Source organism: Falco punctatus, assembly GCF_963210335.1.
Source record: "Falco punctatus genome assembly, chromosome: 9".
NCBI classification, from domain to species: domain Eukaryota; kingdom Metazoa; phylum Chordata; class Aves; order Falconiformes; family Falconidae; genus Falco; species Falco punctatus.
The window spans coordinates 27256842-27269360 of record NC_137589.1 but is presented as its reverse complement, the minus strand read 5'-3'; the positions used below and the strand labels follow the sequence as shown (position 1 = coordinate 27269360).

The 12519-nt window shown below is 39.2% G+C and overlaps 1 protein-coding gene across 7 annotated transcripts in view; it reads left to right on the top strand.

The window, feature by feature from the left end:
- The window catches only part of BLNK (B cell linker), a 100720-nt gene that overhangs the window by 85246 nt on the left and 2955 nt on the right, over positions 1-12519 (top strand). For 5 of the 7 annotated variants that reach the window (XM_080400973.1, XM_080400971.1, XM_080400977.1 and 2 more), the window contains 8 exons: positions 2012-2039; positions 2323-2392; positions 2969-2999; positions 4022-4064; positions 4839-4920; positions 5381-5412; positions 9142-9221; positions 11861-11944. In XM_080400973.1, the coding sequence (XP_080257099.1) occupies positions 2012-2039; positions 2323-2392; positions 2969-2999; positions 4022-4064; positions 4839-4920; positions 5381-5412; positions 9142-9221; positions 11861-11944 (450 nt within the window). The remainder of the gene's footprint in view (positions 1-2011; positions 2040-2322; positions 2393-2968; positions 3000-4021; positions 4065-4838; positions 4921-5380; positions 5413-9141; positions 9222-11860; positions 11945-12519) is intronic. The other 2 variants (XM_080400972.1, XM_080400975.1) reach the window with 1 other exon arrangement.

Genomic DNA, 12519 nt, shown 5'->3' with positions numbered 1-12519 from the left:
ATGGAATCCGTCTAAATTGTCAGGCTGGGTAGTCTGAGTAACCAGTATCACCAGAAAATGCAGTCCGTGAAGGAGTAATTACAAGCTTCGAGTTTCTAAGGCTGTGTTTAAGTCATACCTCTTCTTCCTCTACTCTTGTCCCCAGTCTGTCCCTCCCACTGTGCTGGAACAAAGGTTTTCTGAAGCAAACTACTTGAAAACTTGTCTAACTGCAGCAAATGGGAAAAAGCAAATGCAGAAAAGGTTATTTTCCAGCCAGATTGGTTCCCTAAATTCTTCTGCACCACGGCTTTACTAACAGTTGTGCCAGCACAAAAGAGAGTGTGCATGAGGAGCAGACTACCAAGAAACAGGGTGATGGTAACTGCATCAACATCTGTGCCAAAAGCTATGTGCACCAAACTCCGTCCCAGCCCAATGCTCTGAGTTGTCCTTAAGAAATAATCAGTCTACCAATAACTACATAGAGAAATTAGATACTTAAAATTAGGAATTTGGGGTCCCACCATAGCATTAGATGTTACACTAACATAATGCAGGTGGTATAAGAACATCTTATAGTCTTACTTTCAATCCTTAACTTTCTAGATAGACTCAGTATTTTGGGCAGGGTGGAGAGTTTGCACACTTCTACATAACAACAGCAGCAGCATTTTAGTTTCCCTTTCACCTCATCATAATGTTCTTGCAATTTAGATCTGTATACTGTAAGATGCTGAACAATTCCTGAGTGGTGCTAACTCCACTTCATGAAATGGTTTGATTTCTCAGCTTTTCTTACCAATGTAAGATCAGAAAAAAATCCTTCTGAAGGAGGAATGTTGGACGGAAATTTCAGTCTCTGATCAGCACTAAAAAGAATCTTCCTACTTCAGAACAGGCTCAAGTGCCATACTGCCGCTGAAACCTCTCTATTAATTCATTCTTAGAGCTTACCTCTGAGATGGATATTTTTCTAGCTTTGCAGAGAATCAAGAGAGACTATCGTTTTGCTGTGGCCACACACCGAGTTAGTTGTATCACCAAAGATGGAGTTCCCAAACACACACTCATCTGTACAATGGGTGTATTCAGCTCCTGTGTACTTGCACTTGCCCAGTTTGGCACAAGAGTCTGCCTAGGAAAGAATTACCCAGTGTAGTCCAAATTTTTGGATCTCTGCTTGTTGTCTAAGTGGCTAGCGTTTAGAGTTTTAAACAAAAAAATGGTAGTGAGCAAGTTTGTCCAGTCCTGTGCTGTGCCTTTCCATCCCTGACAATGCACACTGACGAAGCAAAACAATAACTGAAACATCTGTTAACTGCTCCCATTCAATCCATTCCCAACACGAGCACTAAACACAACTGTAACCCTTGTTCCTCTCAAAGGCTGACTGGGAGAAAAATTCTCCACATCTCACTACCTCAGCTGTTGGATGATGGATTTCACCTCTCCAACCAGAGAATGGATGCATTTGTGACCAACATTAGTGAAAAGCCATTAATCTGGTGGATGAAGATGGACAAATTAATAACTGGTGCCTCTTTGAAAGGTACTTACCATATGGAGTCTGATTCCCTAAAAGACACCAAGTGGGAGTCAAAAGAAAGCATTTCCAAAAGAAGCCAGGAAATTAGTTGGATTGCTTCAATTCTAGCATGGTGAAATGACAGTCTGCTCAGTATCCTCCTTTCAGTGGAAGATGTGTTCTTTAGTATATTCAAATCTGCTGCAAAATTTCTGCTTTCCAGCTCAGAAATGAAACATGAACCAAAAAGTCTCACTGCAAAAATCAGGGCCAATTTTCTCAGTCCTACAAGCCATCTCAAAACTAAACTGATGTTTGCTAGAATTTTTCAAGCACCATCATAAAAGCTGATGAAAAATACTCTGGCTATTATATGCATTCTCTACAAATATTTCTTTAAACATTACTACAGATTAACAAGACCAGATTATTTATGCACTTACCAGCTAATAATAATCAAATTTTTAATTGCTTCTTATAAAACCTAACATTTTTCCATTACAGGACCATGAAGTAAACAATAATGATGAAAGTAAGTATTCTTTACTGAAAACATGGCAATATGAGAGGGATTTGCTGGTGACCTTAATATAGCATATAGTGGAATGCGTCAGTATAAATTTTATTTGTAACAGTCAGCAATAAGCAAGAAATGTTACTGAACTGTTTTCTAGTAATCGGAGTGAAAATGTGTTAAGACAAAAATTAAACCAATGGGTATTTTTTATTACATTAATACTTAAGTGGCAGTGAGAAAAATCCACTGTTCAGATAGAGTTAATACTGCACACTAAATAAATCATTTGCATTTCTAGATCATAGCTCCAACACACAAGAATCCAGATTTCCTGCTGGAGTAGTTCCATCTCCATTACCAAGGGGCCTGTGAGTAAAAAAAAAATAGTACTACTTTGATGGGGATGGGGTTAATAGGTAGGTTTATTAGGAGCTAACTCCTGTCCTTGCCTGTGTGGAAGTAATTTTTATTGCTGTTCCTGAAAGATATCCTGACTAGGTAAAGGCAAGCTGCTATTTCTTTACTTCTGGAGGAATACTGTTTGTTTACCAGTGGCATGGCCCTGCACTTTCTGCCACTGATGGCAGATGCTGGCCAGCTTGCTTAATTTAGTCACATACTGCAGCAATAGCGTGTGCATGCCTATAAATCCAGAAGGTTGTAGTTTTCCATTAAAACTCTTCTGCCACACCCAAGCTGTCGTCATAAGTACCAATACAGAGTGTAGCCTCCTTGCAAATTGAGTACCTTTCCTGAGTACCCACATTACACCTGATACCCTTATTCCTCCCCACTCAGCTGCTACAGCTATCGAATAAGGAGATGAATCCCATCTTGGCCAGAAGTATCTTGGGAATCAATGAACCTGATGCTTAGTTGCTAAATGAATTCATGTGTCTGCTAAGTAATGATGCTCTTTTTTTCTTTTTTCCTCCAATCTGCAGAAAGAAAACTTCTAATGCAGTAAATTCACCAGTAAGTTGACTTGTAATTGCATAATCAAATGCTAATTTTACAGGTGACTTTTAATTTACTGTAAAAATTTTATCGTGGCTTTTGGTATAACATAAATACATAAAAAGAATAGAGAAGAGTTATAAAGAAAGGAAATACTTGGGTGCTGTTATATGAACTAAGCAGCAGTGAGAAAGCTCAAGTAGAACAATGTGTTGGTTAAAGGGATGTCTGGATTCAGTACTCCAGGATGTAAAAATAAACACAGTAATTAATAAAATGAGAAATAAATGGGAACACAGGCCATTCAGAAGTATTCCCTGAAAAACAGGGCTGCATACATGGATTTATTCTAAGAGAGACAGCTCAAGAAAAATGAGGGATTTTACCAGAATTTGTCAGAGGTCTTTCAGTAAGTATTTAATCATTAGAAAAATATCTCAACCTCTTGTGGGAGAGAGTGAGAGAACTGGCTGAAATTTTCACAGACATTAATTTGAAAAATGTTTCAAAACTGACAGTTTATTAGCATTTTTTCAAAATGAAAAAAAAAAAAAGAAACTGGAAGGTTGGGTGAGTTTTTACTGTGAGCTAAACTGACAGTTTAACTTTCAGTAAAAAGAAATGTGTTCAGGCATTTGTGAGCATAGTTTGACAAAGATGAAAATGTTAAAATTTTGATTTGCAAGTATTTGGAATGGACTCTTCAGTTTTGGACTTGAGATAACATACCATTTGTTACACCATAAACTTACTGATGGGAGTGAAGAAAAAAAAAAAGCACACATCTTTAGATTTTACTTTTATCCATCTATTTATATACACACACTGGGATTCTTTCCAAATCTACTTTGCAAAATCCCAAGCTTCAAGGTCATACAACTAGAGGCCCTTTACAGGATGGCCATGTCCCTACCTTATAATCCCTCCCAGATGCTGTCAATTTTAAATGTAAACTAGTTCACAAAAAGTAAATGATGATAAACTTTTTCTGTACAAGTGACATGCCATTGTATATCTGGTTTCCTTCTGTTCTATTGCAGAAGCCATGTTTACCTTCCAGAGAGGCCTTGTCTGCAAATGAAGGTAAATTATCTCCGCTGCTGTTAAAAAGTTGACATTCTTTTACTTTATTTTCTTTTTATTAAAACCACAAAACAAACAACACCACATTCAAATTATACTAGGTTTTTGAGGGAGTTTGGTTTTAGCAGTTTCAAACTGGATCTGGCCAGCCTTAGTTGCGCTGAGTATCATTGTTCTCTAAAAGCAGTCACAGTAAAACTATTGAGGTTACTGGCAGGGTAACGTACGACATAATGGACCAGCAATGTGCCATATAGTCCTCAAAGTGGAGAAGGGGGAAGGGAGGAAAAGCACGAATGTATCATTCTGAACTCCACCAGAATCAGCTGATGCAGAGCCAGCTCCTAGCAAGAGCCAGTCCCTTGCACAGGCAGAAAATGCGTCTGGGCTCCGTGCAAGGCGGCAGCTCCTCCAGGCAAAAGCTCAGCAGGAGCTGCTGTCTAACAGAGGGTCAGACGCAGCCAGCCAGCCGCACTCCTCCAGCTGAGCTCGTGTGGGCAGCCTGCCCCACTGTCCTCCCCCGTGTCACACAGCTCGCCTCTCAGAAGGCAGGTTTCCCACTGAGCTCCTGAAGGCAGTGACAGCGCAGCTATCTGCCTAGAAATTTGGTGGTGTGCCACTAGCTAACAAAGCAGCAGGGTGGCAAGTTGCCATGTAAGGAAAAACCCCAAAAGTTCTAATAATTAAAGAAACCCTCCCTCAATGACTGGGACTATCTTATCTGGGACAGTATATTTCTGAAGAAGTCCTGACTCTACAATTTGTTTTCCCAAGCTACAGAAAAACCGACAGCAGCAGAACGACGACGAGGTTCCAGCCAAGAGCTTCCACTTCCACCCCTTCCAAGTATCCAAAAGTAAAATCCTTTTTCATCATCTTTTGAGTATTTCAGTGCAGCAGCTTCTACAGCTCGGTCTCAACACAGCTGTGAGAAGTTCAAAGGGAAGCACTGTTTTCTCTGTACCCTTCTGTTGCTTTTTGAAAGTCACGTTTCTTGAAGCCTCACAGTAGCAAAAAATAAAACATGGCAAATGTATCCAAATACTAGAGCCACCACCAAAAATCATGGGAGGATATAATCTGTAATTAGGTGGTGGAGATTTAAACCATATGTTTAAAATCCTAGTTGTCAGTATTAGTGGGATATGATTTTTTTATTATTATTTTTTTTTAATACCTGTATCTGGCCCTTATTTCTGAATGAACAGTTAGGTGAGATGGAACACATTCTATCACTGCATGCTTCAAATACACGGTATTTTCAGAACTGAGTAGATCTCCTCAAACCTTTCATAATCTTTTGATATTTATTTCAGGTCTTTGCTCCAGAAGTCCTCAATTCTGCCAAGTAAGTACAATTCAGATTTTTTAATTAAAATGTGATTAACTTCTAATTTCAAATCAATCTTTGAATTAAGATTATTTCAAGATGCCACACATATTCATTAGTTCAGAATGAACATTTGTCTCTGTAATGCATACAAAGAGGAGATCAAGTGTCCAGGAGCTTAGCTCAGCTAGTAAAATCAAGGGAGTATGTCAGGGTTATTGTATAAATCAATGGAAATTGGGTGCTTCGTTCCCATTTGTGACTACTGGAAATTTCTACCAAAGGTAGTCTGGGTCAGTTCCCATCATAATAAAGTCTCCATCAATCTTCCTTGCTACAGAAGAACCCTAAATATGACACTTCTGGGCTGTTCCAGGCTTCTGTTGCCTAGAAGCCAGACAGATTATTATTGCATCCAGCATCTCTACTGGGGGGAAAAAAAAAAGGTATTTTTATAATGGCAAACACTAAAGCTCTCCTTGAAGTAATACTTTCAAAGAGGATCTTTGTTTCAGTTCACAGTTAAAAACAAATCCGGTAATATGTATATGAACTCTCTTCACGCAGAAGTGTAAATTAGTCTAACGTTCTTCTAGTTTCATTAGCAGATAATTGTCTGACCTTCCTACAAGCCTTTTTCTGCACATATTTTAGTCAGAACGTTACCTTTCACACCGTAAATGGATCATGAGAACTGCACAGAAATCTGTATGTGGTGTAGCTTAAATTTATAAGCTGTTATTAGTACTTCTCTCTCTTTCCTGGAAATGTTTGCTTGATGTGTGCTGCAATTATATCTCCTATACTGTGGAACTATAATAATGGTTCATTATTCATGCAATAGACTGATGCTTTCAAGTTTGTCTGCTACTGTCGCACAACTGACGTGCTTCAACTTGTAGCATGAATTCTTACTAATCTCTAAAGTGTAACTATTCTTCACTGTCATCTGGTGCTAAATGATGCTCTGATTAGTAAACTTCCTTTAACACACTCTTATTCTGTGCCAGGTCCAGTAACTACTTAATCACAGATGCAATTGGTCCCAATTACTAATGTACCTTCAGCATAACCTGCCGTCTCTTCCTTGTCACCACACAAGCTTAGTGCTAATTTTCATCTTCTTCACAAAAAGTACTAATTTCCCCTGTGTCGCAGTATCAAATGCTCTACTGAACTCGAGTAAGTACAGCACCATATTCCCCCTTTACAGAACTCTGCTATTTTAAGAAAGAGCTATAACATTTTATCTACTTGGGTAAATTTGAGATTTTTTTGCTTGCTAGTTGTACCTTTACCTCCAAACCTTAATGTTCTTTCCTTCACGTTCTCTCCTAGGGCCTTGTGTTCTGTGGAGTCAGGCAAAAAGGCCTGTAGTTGCTGAGGTCACTTTTTCCACTTTATAGCAATTCTGTTTGGAATTCTTTAATCATACGGTACCACCATCACTTGAAATTTAAAGTAATTGTTACCAGCCCTGTAATTTTCATGTGTCAGTTTTTAAATTTCTGGAAAGATTATCTGGGCCCACCAGTTCAACTGTACTAAACTATTTGAGCTTTGCTTCCCATTTGGTTGCAGAAATTTCTATTTCTGTACCAGAATTACCACTGGTTTTAATACCTAGATTATCTTTAAAATCAGTAAAATTCTTACTGCAGACAGCCCCATTTCTCTTTCCTTTTACACAACTAAGGAACCTCTTCTTACTTACTTTAATTTCCTTTTGCAGAGTCTAATTCAGCCTGACTTCTGGCAATTCTTACTTTATCACAGAATCACACAGAGAATGGTCAGGGTTGGAAGGGATCTCTGGAGATCATCTAGTCAAACCTCATGCTAAAGCAGGTTCTCCTAGAGCAGGCTGCACACAGTCGTGTCCAGGCGGGTTGTCAATGTCTCCACAGAAGGAGACTCCACAGCCTCTCTGGGCAGCCTGTCCCAGGGCTCGGTCACTCTCAGAGAACTTTTTCCTCATAGTCAGATGGAACCTAAGTGTGTTTCAGTTTGGCCCATTGCCCCTTGTCCTGTTGCTGGGCTCCACTGAAAAGAGTCTGGCCCCATCCTCTTGACACTTAAAGATATTTGTATATAGTGGTAAGATCCCCTCTCAGTCTTCTCCAGGCTAAACAGGCATTCTCTCAGCCTTTCGTCATAAGGGGGATGCTCCAGTCCCCTCATCACCTTTACAGTCCTCTGCTGGACCCTCTCCAGTGGTTCCCTGTCTCTCTTGGACTGGGAGCCCAGAACTGGACACAGGACTCCAGATGTGGCCTCCCCAGGGCAGAGTAGAGTGGGAGGATCACCTCCCTTGACCCGCTGGCCATGCTTCTAAGGCACCCCAGGGTCCCACTGGCCACCAGGGCATACTGCTGGCTCGCAGGCAACTGGCTGCCCACCAGGACTCCCAGGTCCTTCTCTGCACAGCTGCCTTCCAGCAGTCAGCCCCCAGCCTGTACGGTGCATGGGGCAATTCCTTCCTAGGTGCAGGACCCTACACCTGCCTTTGTTACTCACACAACTCACTTTTCAGCTGTAGCTTTTCCAGCTGGTCAGTCAAAATTGACAGAAAAAACAATATTCTTAATATTGAATAGCCTTCTTTATGTGATTACACATTCATTGAGGAACTGTTCCTTACAATGTCTGCCCTGTACATGGAATGCAGCTTCCAGACAGCTGCATCTTTACTATGAAAGAAGTTCTAAATCTACTTCATGCAGGCGTCTTTAAGCTTTCCAGTCCAATTGAATTTTTTAATTCTGAGTCACTGTATGACCTCCTCTATAACATTCTTATCACTTTCTGAAACCAAAATCTAAATCAGAATTGTATCAGTGAAGATTTCATAAAGCAGTCTGCAAAGTATTCTGTCCAGGAATAGGTGAGTGCTAACAATCCTAGTACCATTTTTTCCGCCCAGTAAATAACACAAACAGGAAATGAAACCTCCCATGATAACAGAATAAGTAACGCTTAACTTTGTACAACCATATTCTCTAGTACAATGACATTGATCTGTACCCAGCTCTGATCACAAGTACCTATAGCAGACACCTATGCTATCTTTGTCCAAGACCGTTTTACCAGAAAACAATTATACTTATTTCGCATATTTCTGTCATATCATTACTATGCAACACTACTCAACCATTTCCCTTCTAATTTCTTAAACACTTCAACATCTGTGTTTCAGCCCTAATAGCTATTTTCTACTATGCTTTCATATTACAATCATACTTTAGCTTCATAATCTTTCCTAGTAGTTCTTCTCTATTTAGCTGCCTAGACTTCTTGCACACATATACAAACATTTCAGCTGGATTAAATTAGTGAAAAAATATCTCTGAGCTACACTCATTTTCCTGACTCCCTCACCTATATGACTACTACTCACACTGAACTGAGTGCTTTCTGCATTGTATTCTTGCATTTTCTTTATCTGTTGCTACAATGTTGCTACATTGATTCACTTAGGGGTGTGTGTTCTTGCATTTTAAGGTCCAGCTCAGGTTATTAACCAAGTTGTTAACCAAACTGTTTCTCTTAACAAGCAAGGCTCCTCTTTTGAGCAGGCAAGTGTCCCAGGCACTTAAATAGGGCCCATCCATTTACAGTAGGTACCTTTCCTGAGTGATGCTAAAGGTCAAGCATTTCCAGGTCTTCCAAAGTCCTTGTAACAAATCAATTTCTCACAGCGTAACAAACATACTTTGGAAACTTATACATGTTCTTTCTCTTTTCTAGAAGTGCCAGAAGCTGCAAACCGTTCCCTGGGTACTTCCCCTCACAGCAGCGTTTCATCTGCTTCAAGTATGGCAGACCAGGTATAACATTAGCTAAACTACATTACAGAAATCTTCCTGTCCTTTACTTCAAAGTAGTATTTCCCCGCCTACCCCCTTTCTAAATAAAAATCATACTCCTTTTGTAGAAAGCATCCATGTCACATTTTGCAATGAAGATTTTCTGTAGCAGAAATAATCTGAATGTTAGTATTCATACAAAAAATGCTTAGAACATATAGCATAGGAGAGGTTTAACAAGTTGTACACGAACATGTAAATAGTACCTTGTACATGTAAATACCAAACCTTGGCACTTTACCAGTCACTTTAAACAAAACCCAAAGAAACTTCTTAGTTTCAGGTCTTCCTGACTCCCCAGTTCATACTACTTCAACATTATTTGAAACAAGGAAATCTGTGGTGATGTATTTTAGTCATTAATATAGATGGCTATAAAGGGGTTTTAATTGCCTACTTTTTTCTAACTTACAACTGTACATACTGTGTTCCGAAAAAAAAATAATGTGCACCAAGCAGATAAAATGAAGCCATCTGCAGTTATTAGAATTAGCCTGCACTGAAGCGATTTGCTAAGAAATCCCAGAAATCTGTAGGAGGAAACAGGGATGCTCTGGTGACTGGCCCAATGGAGCAGGATGCAGAGGGTAGAATCACTTTTATGAATATTGCCCTATTTATTGCAACTTGGGGTGTGAGCAAAGTTTTAAGAACTGAGCAGAAAAGTCACTGCTGCCCTAGGAGGGTGCTGTGATGCATCCCCCTACATGTTTTAGTCTCTCCCCAGTCCTACTGTAAACAGATCTCTTCTCATTACAGTTAATGCTGTCAATTTTATGACAGATTTTTTTTTTCTGTTTCATTGCAACATTAAGTTTTGAATAATCTAAGCAAATGCAAAGTTATCTTCATTTCAGTGTTATTCCCCTTACTCTCACTTTGGATGAAGGGAGAATACAAAATGGAGGAAGCCATTCTTATTAGCCTAGCCGCCACTAAAAAGGTAAAAATAGTTCCGTTGAATGCAAAACAAAAGCTCTGTTATGCAGAGCCAATTAACATTTAAATGTTCTAAAGCCTGACATGACAAAGATAATATAACCGTAAAGAACATAAAGGACTTGAAATTAATTTTATCATTAAGCTTATTACTATAAAGTTGGAGCAAAACTGTTCAAATGACCAGGAAGGTTAATACCAAGAAGTATTAGGAAATATTCTCAGGACTATTTCTATAGCCTCTCCACTCACTTGAGTTAGCTTTTGCATCGACCTCCTCAGCAAGAGCTCACTTTATATGATTGCTGGTTTTATAACCTGTGAGTTAATCTTCTAGTCTGATAATGCATAGGTCTCATGTTGCTTCTAATCCCTCATCCTGTCCTTCCCTTAAGTATGATTTCTTTTAATACTTCTCTAAAATCCCCCATCCCTTTCTCCTAAACTCCACTCCTGCCCCCAAATGTACACTGAATCCTGCATCATCTCACTACTCAGTTTTCTACCACTTCTTCTCTTATTCAAATTATAATCTTGTACCACTCTCACCCAACTGCCATCACCCCCTCGTATCTTTTTGTCTTTGTGCTTCCTTTGCTATGAGAGCTTTCACCTTCTAAAACAGAATCCACCTATCTTTAGGGTGCCAAACTTTCTACCTAGTATCTTCGGGTCTGCGCCTACACCCCCATCTGTCAAGTCCTTTGTCTCATGTCTTCCACTGGAAAAACGAGTTAAGTTCATTTGCTGTACAGAACACTGCCAAGCATTTAACAGAATGGAGAGAAGAGGGATGATCTTGGTGAGGTGTTCACAGGGGATAACATACAGAAACGAGGCACCCAGGAGATATGTTACAAAATACAAGCTGCTCCTGTATTGTCACATATGTAATCCTTCTCCACAGTAAATACGGTTTTATGCATGAGCACTAGTTCAAAGGGTAAGGATATATTCAGACTTGGTCCAGCATAGAAATGGAACTGAATCCCTATTTCATGTCTCAGGTGAAAGCACTGGGGGCTGAACTGCTGTATTAATAAAGACATTAATTATTCCTCTTTTTTATAGGAGTCCATCCATTTGTTCTTATTTAATAACAAAATTAAACAAAAGAGCAAAAGATGCGGTCATCCCACCTCCATGCTATCCAGATGGAGGCAATCATGATTGAGTTCACAAAATAGTATTAAGTATATGGGAAACTTCATTCCCAAAGCTTAGATGCTCTACCAAATCTGGATGTTTCATTGCCTACCCCACAGCTGAGCAGCATTTCAATTGTTTATGGTAAATTTATTCCTCATCATTTCCTGGATACCCTCTTTAAATTCTACTAGAATAGCTTCCTGCTTTAAAAATACTGAACAATCCTCCAGTCGAACCTGACTACTTTCCTCAGGGTTATCTTTCTCTCTTCTGTCATATATCACACATCTGTTACCACTGTTTCAACACAGTAGTTTTCCTTTATCCTACCTCTATCCAACAAAAACAGTGACAACATGGCCAAGAATTTTCTAAATTCTGTCTTTTCTAAAGTTTTCTGCGTTTGAGTTCTTCACAGCTGTCATTATTTAGTAACAACTTCACTGCATGCCATATTCTTTATTATTATCATTATTTTTTTAATAGATGAAACACTGTTTTTCTCTTTCTAGGATGCTGGTGTTCATAGTAAAGCATGGTATGCTGCTACCTGTGACAGGAAAACAGCAGAAGATGCATTGTACAGATCAAACAAGGTAGGTGACTTTTAAAGAATGTCTATTTTATGAAAAAAAAAAAAAAAACCAAACCAAACTTCAAATAAAAAAAAAAAAATCATCATACAACCAGAAATACTGTAAGAACATCACTTGTATTCTGAGTGGCTTGGAATACCGTGCCATGCAAATACTGTCAAACATGAAGTTATTGCAGTGAAACTACTTGACTATGGTTTCCATCCCAAGACAAAAAGTTGCATTAGTGTAACTCAGACTGGGGGACTGCAGGGGAAGCTGTTACGAGACTACAAGGCTGAGGAAGGTCTGCTGGCTCACGTGCATCCATTAAAATGCAAGGCAAAGCCCTGTGATTTTACATTATCTCTAACACTGTCTAATGCTCATGTAAAAACCATACTATTTGGAAAGGCTAATGCTGCTATGCATTTTGAAACAGCAACACTATGTGTTTAGGTATTTGGAGAACTTGAGTTCTCTCAGCTATTCCGTGTAGAAAAGCTAGTGCCACAGAAGGCAACAGTAACATGTAGAGTTGCATCCTTGCATCAGGTACATTTCCACTCTTGCCTAACTCCACAAAGCAGGATAAA